Here is a 14944-nt window from a genome sequence, read left to right on the forward strand (position 1 = left end):
TACTTAGAATACTTACTCTATTGTGTGTTATATGTTTCATATGCTTTACGTGCACGAGTGTTTATTTTATTCTGTTGTTGAGTCTCAATAAGTATAATCATACGCACCCCTAACTACTTTAGCCTTGTGCTAGTAGAATAGGGCATCATTATTCGAGTATGTCGGTTGTTACCGATTAGAAAGGATCCTCATTTACTTATGATTTACATACCGCAATTGTTGCTTTTATTTATAGTCTCATATACGTTCGTGGATTTCGCCTCATATTATGTATACTCAAAACTATAAAATTGTTCACCAACATTCATGTTGATAAATATTATTTTATGCATTGTTACAGGTTTAATTATTGGTTGATTGGAGTTTGAAGATACTATCTTATTTGAGACCGTTTATGTTATTAGAAGAATGAACAATTAAATTCTTATATTTGGTGTTATTTGTATGAACAAGATGTGTACTTTTGGTGATTGAATGAAATTAATGAGTTGTTTAAATATTGTCACTTTAATAGTGTATTGTGTTCATGGGCAATCCGTTGCACCCCGGCATGTTCCGTCACCTTTGATCGGGGTGTGACATAAGATTTATAGATGTGAACTAATAAAAAATGGAAAAAAATGTTGCGGTGCTAAACTCCTTGTTCCTAAAACCCTTATAAACTTTTGAAAAGAGAGGTCTCAAGTTCTAATCTTTCTAAGATAAATTTTGTTAACTTATTTTTATTTATTAGTAAACCGTCATTGTGTTATTAGTTAGGGTTTTTAAATAACTAAAAAAGAACGATTTAGCTTCCGGTTACTTCTAGACGTATTCACACATCACACCTTCACAACTCATTAATAGTATTTTTTTTTTCATTTTCAATGACCTTAGAGTTTTATTATTTGCTTTTAAAACTAGCATATTGTTTTATTATGTATCGAATTATATAATATTCTCCGACCCAACCTGATCGGTCTGAAAAATTAACGTTTGGTCGTGTAAAATTTGAACACTGAAAAAAAGTGAACTCATTGAAAAAAGATCTTGGATCCATCACCAGGTATTTTACATTTAAAATGTGATTGATTGCAACCTCACCTGCATTTTGTAGTATCAAATGTAGTAGAAACCAATCAGAAGAAGACCATCATTATTTATAGTTAGCATAAAATATCATTTTCGTCTATGTGGTTTGATCACTTTTGTTATTTTTATTAAAAAAAATTATTTTGCATTTTCGTCATCATGATTTTATTCTTGTTATTTCAAAGTTCAAATCATCTTCTAGCCATCTTTACCATCTCTGATATCACTAACTCGTACAAAAGGCCATCTCTCTCCCCCCTCACATTTCTTCTTTGTGATTCACAAATCTTCCCTAAAATCCAAACTTCATACCCTTCTCAATTCTCCTAGCAGGCTGGAAACGCCGTCATATAAGAAGGTAAGTTGGTTAGGATGTATAATAATATGTCAATAACACAAGCTCTACGTAATTGTTAAAAAAAGACTCATAATCAGTTGCCCCCAAAAACACCATCCTCTTAAGTTTATAGATAAGCATATCCACACTTGTAAGTTGTAAGGATAACCTCTTATATATTTCTAATGATTAGAACAATAAAACTTAATTATCAATTATAATAGCATACTTGATGTCATTTAATCTTATTACAGGTGATGATCACCATTTTATTTTAACCGTGTTCTTGTTATGTAGTAGATCACAAATATTTCTATCTTTTAGAAAAAATAAAGTAAACGTGTACGTTGAAATTTTTAACGTACATAGATGAAAATAAAACACACGTCGGAAAAAGAGATACTCGACATAAATCATATGTATGCATCAAAAGAAGGTAAAAAGTTTGTCGGGTGTGCTTCCGGTTTGTTATAACGATACATGAATATAAAGCAGATATGTAAAATAAGGTATTTCAATTTTAAATGTTATAATGACAGTCGTGATTTTGTTTCTTTTAGTAGTTAAAATAATGTATATAACGTGTACAAAATAAAAGTAAGAAGATTAACGAATTGACTAAATTTAATAAATAATAAATATATAAATACTAATAAAAAGTCTGAAAACGGATGGGAGGGGTGAGCTAAACAAGTTATATAATAGAGATGATCAGATAAATATATAATTACAAACTTTTTCCCAAATAAAAATCATTAAATCCAAACCACAAAGTCTATGAAAGCTTGTATTTTACTAATTACATGTTGTACATTTGTTTGAAGTTAGTAATATTATTATTATTATTATTATTATTATTATTATTATTATTATTGTGTCTGGAAAATAAGCCAGCCATATTATAATTTATAATCATGTTGGAAACTCACACGCAACCTCTGTTATCCAGCTACCAAACAAAGTACACGCTTTCTCCATATCCCATCCCCCCCCCCCCCCCCCAACACCCTCACCCTTTATAACCTCCTATTATTCCACTACCTTCTTCAATCTCTTCTTCCTCAACAACCATTTGTAAGTCTCTCTCTCTCTAAGTTATTATCATCTTGTATCTATATGTTTTATTGTTTTATACATATATATTCATGCATGTGTGTATGTGTTCATAGACATTCTTGATCATCATTCATATGTTTCAATAGCATTCTACAAGACGCATGTGATAGTTCATATGCATGTTTGATTATGTTATATGTTTCTAGTATTTCTTTATCCCTTTTTTTTTAATTTTTAAATGAAGTTCACCATTTTTTTTATATGTTTAGGGTTTCAACTATGTTATGTTTATGGGTTTGAATTCATGAACATATATACGTTTAAAAAGCATATAACATGAAACCGATTAAAAGTCATAAGATTAAAAGGTCAATATTTTATAAACAAGCTGTAATCAAGTTGAAAAATTATTATTTACATATATTTCATAACTTTTACTTATTATTAAAAGTCAATGTACGTTTTATAATTATTATTTTTGTTGATCTACTTTTAAAAGATTGGCGTCTTGTGATAACTAGCTTATTGAAAGGGTTAAACATTGCAAATTTGAAATGTATTAAATAAGTTAGCTAGGTTAACAAGTTAAAAGTTGAATATTTTAATTAGTGTCTAGTCTATGCAATGTTTCGTGTAATGAATTTTCACTCTAGTGACACACCCTTTGCCGTCATGATGATATATATGACGCACACATGTATCACATGTGATACTGCATACATATACAATTATGCTTTCTGTTTGTTTTGTGTCCTTCCTCTCATGTCATCATTCTTTACAATACATTTTTATTTATCACATTATAATATATATATACAAGATGTTTTGAATGTGTATTAGAAAAGTGTATACATAGGGGTGTTTGGGTGAACTTTTAAATTTGCTTATTTGCTTTTTGAAAAGTAAAAATCACTTTTAAAAAGCTCTAATTTGAAGTTTTTAGAAGAGGTTTCCCAAACATATTTTGTTTGTAGCAGATAAGTAAGTTTTAGAAGCTCGCCCAAACACTCCCATAATGTGGGTTTTGTACGTGTTATTTATGAAACATGGTATGCAACATACAATATATATAACATTTTCCGCATCACATGGCCCGTGTGATGTGTGAAAATGCTATATGGTTCCTATTAGGGTGTTCATGAAATCTGGAAAAAAAAAACGAATATCCGAATAACTATTCGGATTCGGATTTATATATGGATTTAAAAAAATCGGATAGTTGTGAATATTTAGACATCCGAATAAATAACATGTGTTTTAATTATTTGAATTTTAGTTGTATTCATGTACTATTTTAATCTTTAGAGTTATGATGGATCATGGATTTAATTAAACTTTTGTTTGAATTTTGACTTTTGTTTGTATACATATATTTTAATTTTCCAGATTAGTATTTTAATTTAATTAGACGTTTGTTTGAATGTTTGTTATAGGGTGCATTTCGGGTTATTTGGATTATCCGATTTGAATTTATCCGAAATCAATTTGAATCGTTTTCGGATCGGATATGAACACCTTTAATTCGGATCGGATTTCAGATTGGATCCAAATCGAATAAAACGAATAATCCGTTATCTGATTCAATAAACACCCCTAGATGGTATAGAAATAAAATAATGTATTTTTCAAGTTTACATGTGAAAATGTTTTCCATGATAAATGAAAAATGTTATACATATCATATATATAACTTTAGTGAAATCTACATATAAGACAGTAACACGTTAGCAAAGGTCATTTAGCTCATATTACGTATCTTCCTTTTTCAAAGGTTTTAATAAAGTATAACATCATTAAACTGAAAAAACCAACGTTTTAATTAGGCTGAGGGGTGTGGGGGGCGCGAGAGGGGGCGTGAGTGGGGGCGCCAGCCAATAATATTGTGACGTGTGGCAGAGAGAGAAACTTGATAAGATGGGTGTTGGTAGTGGTGATAGCGCCCCGGGCCATGGTGTGGAGGGGCGCGAGAGGGGGCGCGAGCGGTTTATTTTTTTATTTTTTTATAAATGTATTAAAAAAACGTATTATTAAAAAAACAAGAAATTATTTAAAAAAACACACATTAATTAAAAAAACACATTAATATATAAAAAAAAATTAAAGTACTAAAGAAAAACATTATTCTTTTTATAAATGTTTTGGGTGTGGTATGTGATATTGGTTTTGGGTGTGGTATGTGAGAATGGTTTTGGGTGTGGAATATATATGTGATATATATTGTGATATATATAGAGGAAATTAAATTTTTTTTTTATTCACATTAAGCCTCCAACGGCTCTTTCACCATTCCCCAAGCACCCTCACGCGCAACAGCTCCCGCGAGCCCCCTGGCGCCTGCATCGTTTTCCGCTCTCGCGCCCCTCTCGCGCCCCTATCACGCCTCGGTGGTGTGGTGCTCACGCCCCGGGGCGCGATCGTCTGGCCTCTTGCGCCCTTCCTAGCGCTCCACACCCCTCAGCCTTAAGGTTTGTATAGACCAAGAACATGAGTTGTCTAATCTTAATTAATCTTGATTGTTTACTAAACATGACAGAGGAAGAAGGGAGGGCTGTGATCTGTGCACGTGTCCCTATAATCTTCTCCATTGATCGATCAAGAGTGAAGATGTGAGGAGGACAAAATTGGAATTATCAAAGGTTTTTCATTTTTGTGTATGGTTACTGTTACTAATTTATTGGTAATGGATAGGAAATGACCCTTTTGTCCCTTTAAATATTAGGTGAACCTCATGAAAAGAGACACTTGATTACCCTTTTACCAATGATTGATTGACTTCTTTTATATAAAATAGTTTTGGAAGTTTTTATTATTTATGCATATGCATATTTAAATAGGTTGTTCCTATACTTAAAAAGATATAAAAACAAATACTTATACTTGGTTAATATATCAGTCTATAAATTTCGAGTCGATTCATGTTAAGTTAAAAGTTTTCGGTTTTTAAAGCCCAACAAGCTTAAATCGTAAATATTTTGGGTGGGTTTTAACGTTTTGAGATGTGGATTTCAGTTTACATATATTAAAAACCGTTAACAACGATTTAATTCATAACTTCACCTAGAAATTTTATCATAGATACCTTTAGTTTTAAAGAATGTATGTATTGTAAGTTGGCATTCACTTATGAGTCTATGACATCTTTAGATATTAAAAAAGTCAATAAAGTAACTATAACTATCTGATTTAGATATTAAAAAAGTCAATAAAGTAACTATAACTATCTGATTATCTGATTATACATACAAAAGGAGCTATTCAATACATAATCTTTTTTATCTTTTCCTTGCTAAAAGTAGTAATACCTTTTTTTTGGTATTTCATGATAACAAGTTTGTAAATAAATAATTGATTTTTAAATATCTAAAACTTGTGAGGTAATCAATTGGGGTTATATAACAACGAGCTCTTCATACGTAAAACTCAGTTAAGGTATTAGGCTAAACGATCTTAGGGCACCTCTAACCACAAACTTCCCTATAACAAGTTTGTAAATAAATAATTGATTTCTAATTATCTAAAACTTGTGAGTAATCAATTTGGGTTTATTTAACAACGAGTTTGAGCCCAAACTTCATACATTAAACTCGATTAAGGTATTAAGCTAAATGAAATAATTGTCGAAGCTCTCATTATTCATTTAATTTAAGTATGATATGTATGTGTGAATGTGCTAATAAATATGATTATACTTTAGTAATAGAAACTTAAAAAAAGGTTACTATGGTTGTTGTGTTACATACTTACATGTAAGGTAATTAAAATTATATATAATCAAGTCAAACAAACATGAGTTTATAAGTTCACCCACAAACCAAAAGGTCCAACTCGGTTAAACGCACAGTTAAAATTTAAAAATGTATATTTATGAATTAAAACTAACTAAACCGAGTCACACTGTCACAGACTCTACTAATAACCATGTAACGAATGAAATTTTATTTGTTACATTCATTTGCTTGTTAATATGGATTATATCTATATTCTTATTATGACAAGAAACTCTTGAAAGTTAAAAACAGTGTCGTAAATCAAAATCACTTAAATTATGTGACATGACCCTGGTGGAACAGATGATAAATAAACCACTGAAATGATTAATGATGGATTTGGTAGTATCATTTTTCTAGGCAACCAATGTCTTCATACGATGTAACTTATATTTTACCTACTATAATATAATAATAGTTATAAATCAAAATAAGGCTAGTAGGTTAGGAAAAAAATTAGCGTACATCACCTAGGCTGACTGAGCAAACACAGATGATGCATATTCATATTTGTTTATATAACTTTAACCAAACATCAAACACAAATAGTTAAACGGACTGGGTATTTTTGTCCGTAATCATTTATGTTTGTTCGTTAATATTATGAGCAGATCATTCATAAACTTAACGAATGAACATAACTAAATATAGATGAGCAAACTTAAACAAATATGACTAAACGAACACCGATTGATAGTAATGTGAGCATCAGTCTGTTGGGACTAAAAAATTCATAAAACTAGATTTAACAGAGATTTTAAGTTCATAAAAGTAGACCGACTATAACAAGTTTAATTAAACTGGACGAACGAACTTAAACATGCTGGTAACAAACCCGCTAACAAGTTGGTGAGTTGGGAAGGCCCATGTCCAAGTAATCTATTATTCATTTATTTGTGTTAATCGGTTAAAGAGGTTATTAGAGTTTTATTAGTTTTATTGTTCACCAAGTTCAGAAGAGTCTATAAATATATGTTTACGAAGTTAGGGTTATTCATATGAGAAAGAGAGATTGTAACAAAGGTTTTTGAGTTCTATTTCCTTAATAATAATGTTGGGAATGATCCAGTATATTCTTCATGTGTGTTTCCGTTCGTGTTTGTATCGATAATATCCTTGTAAAAAAACTTAAGCTAACAAACATAAATGAAAGTAAACGAGCGTATACTAAAGAATATAAATGCACGAACATAATCGAAAGCTCACGATTCACGAACATAAATAAACGAACGAAACACGTGCTTATGTCCGCTCATGTAACTAAACAAACAAAAGGTTTTGTTCATGCTATTTGATAAATAAATGAACATAAAAGAACTTCCCCGCCAAATTATTCATTGGACGTTTAGTTAATTAGCAAGCCTAATTACATGCCAGTAAAAAGATTGCTTTTAACGGTAATACATGCTGCCGTTCAAATATGTATGTAGTTTTGAATTATCCAATTTGGTACAATAAGAAGTAAAAAAACTATAATACACAAATAATCTATTTCACTCTGGTGTATATTTTTTAAGCGGAATAACTGTGTCCTTAAAAAGGTTGGGATTCTAGCATGTACATTGGAAAGAGAACGTATACCGGCGTTGGTGGCTTTGGCAAGGCCGAATGTTACAATGGATTCTAGTTTATGTCCGGTGTGCGGGGAGACAGAGGAGACGACATAAAATTTAATGGTGTCATGCCGGTTTGCTCAAGCGGTGTGGCATGGTATCGCAAGTTGGTGCAAGGTACCGACTTTTTTTTTTTTTGCCTTGTCTACTCGTGATATTTTGGAGTTGCACAATTTTTGCCAGCTACCCATTCGGGAAGCGAAAGTGTTAACGCGGTGAGCCTTGCGGTAATGTGGTGTATTTGAAAGTCAAGGAACGGGGTGTTTATGACAGGAAACCGACTCATGTTAATAGTGTTTTAGGTGAGATAAAAGCATTGAGTTTTCTTTGGGCTTGTAAAATAGATTTAAAAACTTGTGTATTACTTGGGAGGGGTGGCTCGTTTGAGCTTTGTATGGTGGCGTTTTGTTGTCGGCCTAGCTTCTTGCTAGTCCAGCTTTGCTTGTTTTATTTTATGCTTGATTGGTCGTTTCAAAAAAAAGTAAACCATTCAATATATAATTTAATGAAAAGGAGATTGATGAAATAGATGATTGTAATGTGTTTTACCAAATTCTTGTGCCAAATATGATTAGAACAGCCTAATGCAATTAATATATTCATTTTAGACTACTTTCCATGTACTTTCCTTTTTAGTTATTTAACTGATGGGTTTTTTTAGGGGTTTCCTCTGTGAGGTCTGAGTTCGATACCCTGGAACATCCAAAAATTGGGATGGCTAAAATCTAATCACATGATTTGAATAGTTTAATCATCTAATGACATGTTAAATAAGTGTATAATTACACCGGAAAAATTATGTACTTTATGGAGCATGTCATAAGTCAGCTATTGTTACTAATGATCATAAACGAGCTTCAACCGAACCGTCATCGCCACCACCACCAATCCCATCCAGTCTGGTTGAGCTCAAATCATGATCTGGACTAAAAACATCGCCTCTGATAACGTTAACCAGTAAATCAGTAATAACAGAAATGATACCTTTTTTTATAAATCATGGTTTTTGATTGATAACTTCTGCTGCTGTTGCTTCATGTATCTCTGTGTAGATTCTTGAACTAACCTCATAATTCCCATAGAATCTGAATCTTCTTCGCGCCTAGGTTGTATATTCAAGTCAATATTTTGACTTTTGATAGTTGACTTGAACGATTGTTCAAAACTTTGGCCAGCATACAGCAGTTGAGTTGGATGAGTCAGATCATGGTTCACCGTTGGGGGTGGAGTCATGTTGCGCCTGCAAGTTGATTTGTGATTGGAGCCATTTGGTGGCGGCTGCAATATGCACGGGTGGCCTCTTGTGGTCTTGCTATCATGGACTGCCAAGTCAGCAAATGCATCAAGGCTTTCCATGGTGTTCACTGATTCTGTATTTTCTGATTGATTTGACACATCCAAGTGTTAACAATATGCAAAAAAGTATCAATAATGCGCAAAATTTGGTTAGAAGTTGTTGAGCCAGTTAGGGGCTCAAGCTCGAAGTTCATATTGGCTTGGCTCATTTATTTTTAACGAGCTAAAAAGTCAAGATCATAAAAGACTCAAGCCAACACGTGGCACATCGAGCCGACTCGTTAATTTTTCTTTATTAATTACACATTAATATGTAAATGACAAAAGACTAATATGTTAACATACAACCATGCAAATTTAATAAACTACAGAATTTATAATAGTATATTTTTATAACTTTCATAAAGATCAAGAAGCAAAATTATTATATGTAATATTTTTGTATTAATTGTTTCAATATTTTTGTATGTTTATATTATATTATATTATATTATATTATATTATATTATATTATATTATATTATATTATATTATATTATATTATATTATATTATATTATATTATATTATATACACACACAAAAGCCTCATATTATATATATATGTGTGTGTGTGTGTGTGTTCAATTTTTTTAAAAGATCGAGAGGTAGAAACAAAATGTTATATGTAATTTTTTTGTTTTTATTCAATATTTTATATGTTATTATTGTAATTGCACACACACATATGAACGAGCCAACACTGGCTCGGCTTGTTTACAAACACACTTTTTTTGAGCGGGATTTGAGCCGCAAACTTTTTTGAACAGCCCTAGTTGGAAGTGGTTTATACCGTGATTGATCATGGGAAGTGTATGATCCAGATGTTTTGGTGTTGGTTCTGCCACTGTTGAACAAGGAGATCTGGTACCCAAATGGATATGAGATAACTGTACAAACTCTTGTAATAACCAATAAAAAAAGAAATTTGATTAATAAATTAGTAGCCAACTTACCCAACACTGTCTGTTGAAAATGCTCTTGGACTCCCTATAAACGGTGTGTCCTGTTACATTAAACGATGTTATCATTATATCCGTTTTAACTTTTAACTAAATTTTCAAACTTTGTTCCATTAATACCTGAAAAACCTCAAATTCAACACCCTCGATTAACACAACGGTGGGAGCATTAAGAGGGGGTTGTAACAACCCCTGCACTTGTTCCAAAGTGACACTGAATCGAAGACTTTTACTGTTTGACCGCATGTTGACCCCTTTTTTCCTCTTAGCACGACTAGAAAGCTTATCAACTTCTGACCATGTCCCGTTCTTTAAAGATTCTTCAATCCTTGTGTTTGTTGTTTTGCTCCCCTGAATATATAAGTTTTAATTTGACTTTGACTTTGACCTATGGCATGTATGTAAAAAACAAACCTACCTTGTAAGATGGAGATGCAAGTGAAGCTTTCCTGAATCCCATGACAAGCTTTCCTTCAGGCTCCAACCTACTAAATGTCACTGAACCAATATAAAAGATACGTAACAACTCAAATATAAGATTAAATATTCTAAAAAGAAATGCAGTTTACTACCTGTATCGCCAGCTTGCAAGTGCATTGACTGTATACAAGGAGTGACTCCTTCTAAAACATACATCCTACTACTACTGTTGGACCAAAATCTGTATTGCAGTACCCATTCTTTTCCTTTAATATCTTGTATCACAAGTGGATACCCATCAGGCTCAGTAATCGGAGGAAGGTAAGCCTGCAAATAAAGAAACAAAATCCTATGTAATTGTCGCTTTAAAAACAGTTTCAACTTTGTATAGTATCATATAGACTAACCTCTGCATATTTCTTTGGGAGCACCAACCGACCACCCTTTCCAGCATCACTAGCACTCAACATTTTCTCAAATAAAGGGGTAATCTTGGTATTTGAACTATCACAATGTTAAGGGCATGCTTTATGATTAAAGGAGTGTAAATAAGCCAAACTGCTTGTTAGCTACTTGTGATCAGCTTGCTAAAAGCTAGAATCAATCCAAGCTTAAACAAGCTCGAGCCATTTAATAAACGAGCATGAGCCTCACTTATCGAGCTAGAGTTGGCTCGCAAGCATAAACAAACCTATTATTTATACAATTTTTATTTAATATCTTAAATATATATTTTTATATTAACTATATGCATAGAATTATGATAAAAGTAACTATATAATATATAATATGTTATCTATACAAATTATAAATATATATATATATATATATATATAGAAAATAATTATAAATATATATATATATAACTAACTATTCCTACAAAAGCAGGATACCCTGCAGGGAGCTGTTGGAGTTCTTGATCTGTTAATTGGGACCAGTAACGCGAAAGTAGCTTATGGCAGAGGTGCGTTTCATCTTGGGCCTTAGTATGATGGGCCTGATTTCCAAGAGATGGGGCGAATCCATCTTGATCTGTTGATTGGGACCGGCAACGCGAAAGTAGCTGATGGCAGGAGTATGTTTCATCTTGGGCCTTATTATGATGGGCCTGATTTCCAAGAGATGGGCCCAATCCATCTTGTTCTGTTGATTGTGACCAGTAACGCGAAAATAGCTGATAGCAGGAGTACATTTCATCTTGGGCCTGATTTCCAAGAGATGAGCCCAATCCATCTTGATATGTTAACTGGGACCGATAACACAAAAGTGGTTGATGGCAGGAGCGTGTTACATATTGGGCCTTAGTATGATGGGCCTGATTTCCAAGAGATGGGCCCAATCCATTATTATTAGATTGGTTCCCTACTGATGATGGAGTACATAACCTTTTAACATGAACTCCAGATGCATTGATTGATTCAATCTTTTGATCATACGAATCATTTGTATGAAAATATGATTGGTAAGAAACATCTTTAAACAGATTATGTTTCCCATCTTTAAACATTCCTGAACAAAATGGCGTGTTAAGATTCAGTCAACTTAATTTGGTAAGAAATTAAAAATATTATTTCATTAAATATGACATAATCTTACCGGTGGGGGCTTTATCCATAGTAGTTTCTTGTCCAACGGCCCGCCAGCTATCATTCCTGTTTCTTGTACTTTGGCCGAGAGAACAGGAAGTCAACTGTAGTTCAGGTTGATCTTTAGCAGCATTGAACAAGCTCGGTGCTTGCCGCCATGGTATAGGACACGGTCCAGCAATAGATCTCCAACTTTTAGAAGAGATATCATTGATTCTTCCAGATGGCCAAGTAGTATTCGGTGTCTTGAACAAAAATAAGCGTGTAAGTCTTAGTTATAGTGATGTATAAGTTTGTGATATATTATAACCAAGATTAACAAGTGATACCAAGATGTATTCTGTTTTTGCACATTTGAGACACTCAATGCCTCCAGCATCCAACAATATGTATGTGTGAAATGACACTATGCATCCACAATGAATTTGCTGCAAAGGGAAAATGGTCTCTTATTATTATATTGAACTTTGCATACTTAAATACATGAACTGAACTAATTAGCCTTGAAAGATTTTAACCTTTCCACAAGATTCACAGCATCTCCAGCCAGAGGCATTCATGTGATATGTATCACAGAATTTTCCATCTTCAAAAGCAGAACTGCAGCCATATTGAACAAGAATCACACGCAATCTTTATACAATTAGAAAGTATATTGATTGAAAACATCATTCGTATTCCCATAATACTGCAGATAATGTAGACAATAAGTGAAACTGTTCAATTAACCTTCGTTTAAACACACACACACATACACACAAAAGGAAGAAGATTTCTACTACTACAAATCATTAACTGTATAACACTCAAATCACTTGAAAATCACCCAAATGTTACTTATGATACAAGCAACATCAGCATAAACGAACTAAACCTAAACTTCAAACAACAAATGCAAAATAGTGACAATGTATCAACAAGAAATCAGAATCAAACAGTAAAAGAACTTACGCCCTTCATTCCTAAAATCATGTAGACATTAAGGAAAACTGCACGGTTAACACCAAGAAATGTTGTATTACTTAAAATTATTACCGTGTAATGGTCAAATCATGACTTCCAAAACCTAACTTACACAACAAATCACCTACACATCACTCAAATGCACCTTACAATACAAGCAACATCAGCATAACAAAACTGCGCCTAAATTCGTAACAACAAATGCAATATAGCAGCATTCTATCAATAACAAATCAAAATCAAGCAGTAAAAGAACTTACACTCATCATTTCTAAAATCATCTACACAATAAGGAAAACTGTTCAGTTTGAACATTAACCGTATAACACTTATATCATGATTCCCAAAAGCTAACGTCCGCAGCAAATCACTCGAATGTAGCTTACAATACAAGCAACATCCGCATACCGGAAACACGCCTAAATTTCTAACAACAAATGCCAAATAGCAGCATTCTATCAACAGACAGATCAGCATCAAATAGTAAAAGATCTTACTCTCATCAAATAGTTTGAGCACTAACAAATGTCGTACGACTTAACATCATTAACCGTATAACACTCGTATCATCATCATTCGCAACACTCTAAATGTAGCTTACAATAGAAGCATAACAAATGCAAAATTAACAGCAACATTCTATCAATAACAAATGCTCATCAAATAGTAAAGGAACCTAATTACACTCTATCATTTCTAACATCACCTTCAGTTAAAACACTAACAAATGCGCTACTAACTGTATAAATTCGTAACAACAACAAATGAAAAGGAATATACGAGCATCGATCGCATAGGTCGGCGAAATCTCCGGTACGGCAAAGCCAGCCTTGCCTTGGGACAGTCAGAGGCTGATTACAGTACGAGTTCAAGCACCAAACCGAAGCCATCACCGTCAAAACCTAACCTAACCTAACAATGTAATCGCATGGATAAACAGAAGAAATTAGAATTAGAACCCTAGGCTAGGCTAAGATGGTGGTTTGTTTGTTTGTTTGTTTATGTTTAGAGTCAGTCAGTCAGTTGCAGACGGAGGGTTTATGGGAGAGAAACAAATAATAAAGAGCGACTTGTTTAAATTGTAGTATTTTAAGAGGTTGGTGCACGAATCGATACTCGTACAAGGTTTTTAAGAAAATCGGTATTTGTCAAACTTTTGCCTACGGTACCGGTATTGAATCGAGCATTTACGGTATTGTTACTTATCCGAATTTTTAAGAAAATTAAGATTGGCACCGAGCTCATCCTGTACATTTATTTTCATTTAATTTCAATTGTCGTTCTAATAAAAAGTTTTAGAGTTATGTAAGCACTAAACAGTATCAAACATGCATAATACAAAGAACCAAGATAGCTAAAGTATAACATGTGTTGTGCTCATAGTAGGGATGAGATCAGTACCGTACGATATTGAAAATACCAGTACCAAAATTGTAAAATTTTGGTTGGTATTGGTACGATACCGGTATTTCATTTAAAATTCGGAAAATACCGATACCAAAAACTCAAAACTTTATATCAATTCGGTACCGTATTGGAAACACTCATCCCTAGCTCAAAGCCTTTCAAATAATCTGAAAATGTTGTGTTGCATAATTGCATGACTGATGTTATGAAACAACTACAAAGTATATACAACGAGGGTTTTTTTTATGTATGGCATTTGAATGGGAAGATGAATGGAATGGACGTGGAAATAAAATGGATAATTAATATTTCATTGTCTTGTTTGGTTATCGTGTAGTAATTAGGAATACAATGGATTATTACTTTATGTTATTAAATAGACAGGAAAGACAAAAGAATAAAACAAAATTGGTTGTGAGTGGCGATGGT

The 14944-nt window shown here is 32.8% G+C and overlaps 1 protein-coding gene across 1 annotated transcript; it reads right to left on the reverse strand.

Moving 5' to 3' along the window:
• Positions 1–8588: 8588 nt before the first annotated feature.
• LOC143635007 (B3 domain-containing protein Os07g0563300-like) lies at positions 8589–14078 on the reverse strand. Its single transcript, XM_077102930.1, has 12 exons — positions 13889–14078; positions 12664–12745; positions 12475–12573; positions 12156–12390; positions 11453–12068; positions 10967–11063; positions 10712–10886; positions 10558–10637; positions 10260–10490; positions 10134–10183; positions 9971–10041; positions 8589–9223 (listed from the first exon to the last, which is right to left on the reverse strand). The coding sequence occupies exons 1-12, from the start codon at positions 13996–13998 to the stop codon at positions 8835–8837; spliced, it is 2235 nt and encodes a 744-aa protein (XP_076959045.1). The 5' UTR covers positions 13999–14078; the 3' UTR covers positions 8589–8834.
• Between the last annotated feature and the right edge of the window lie 866 nt (positions 14079–14944).

This window comes from Bidens hawaiensis, unplaced genomic scaffold, assembly GCF_021521415.1.
Source record: "Bidens hawaiensis isolate Kalapana, Puna unplaced genomic scaffold, B.hawaiensis_p1.1 tig00007372_1, whole genome shotgun sequence".
NCBI lineage: Eukaryota > Viridiplantae > Streptophyta > Magnoliopsida > Asterales > Asteraceae > Bidens > Bidens hawaiensis.

Bases quoted from the DNA above. Each gene is read 5' to 3' on its own strand.
- LOC143635007 (XM_077102930.1), bottom strand. From the start codon at position 13,998: ATGGCTTCGGTTTGGTGCTTGAACTCGTACTGTAATCAGCCTCTGACT. The intron at 12,574-12,663 runs GTTAAAATCTTT...TTCCCTTTGCAG, and splicing joins GCTGTGAATCTTGTGGAAAG to CAAATTCATTGTGGATGCAT. The intron at 10,491-10,557 runs GTAGGTTTGTTT...TTATATATTCAG, and splicing joins TTGCATCTCCATCTTACAAG to GGGAGCAAAACAACAAACAC.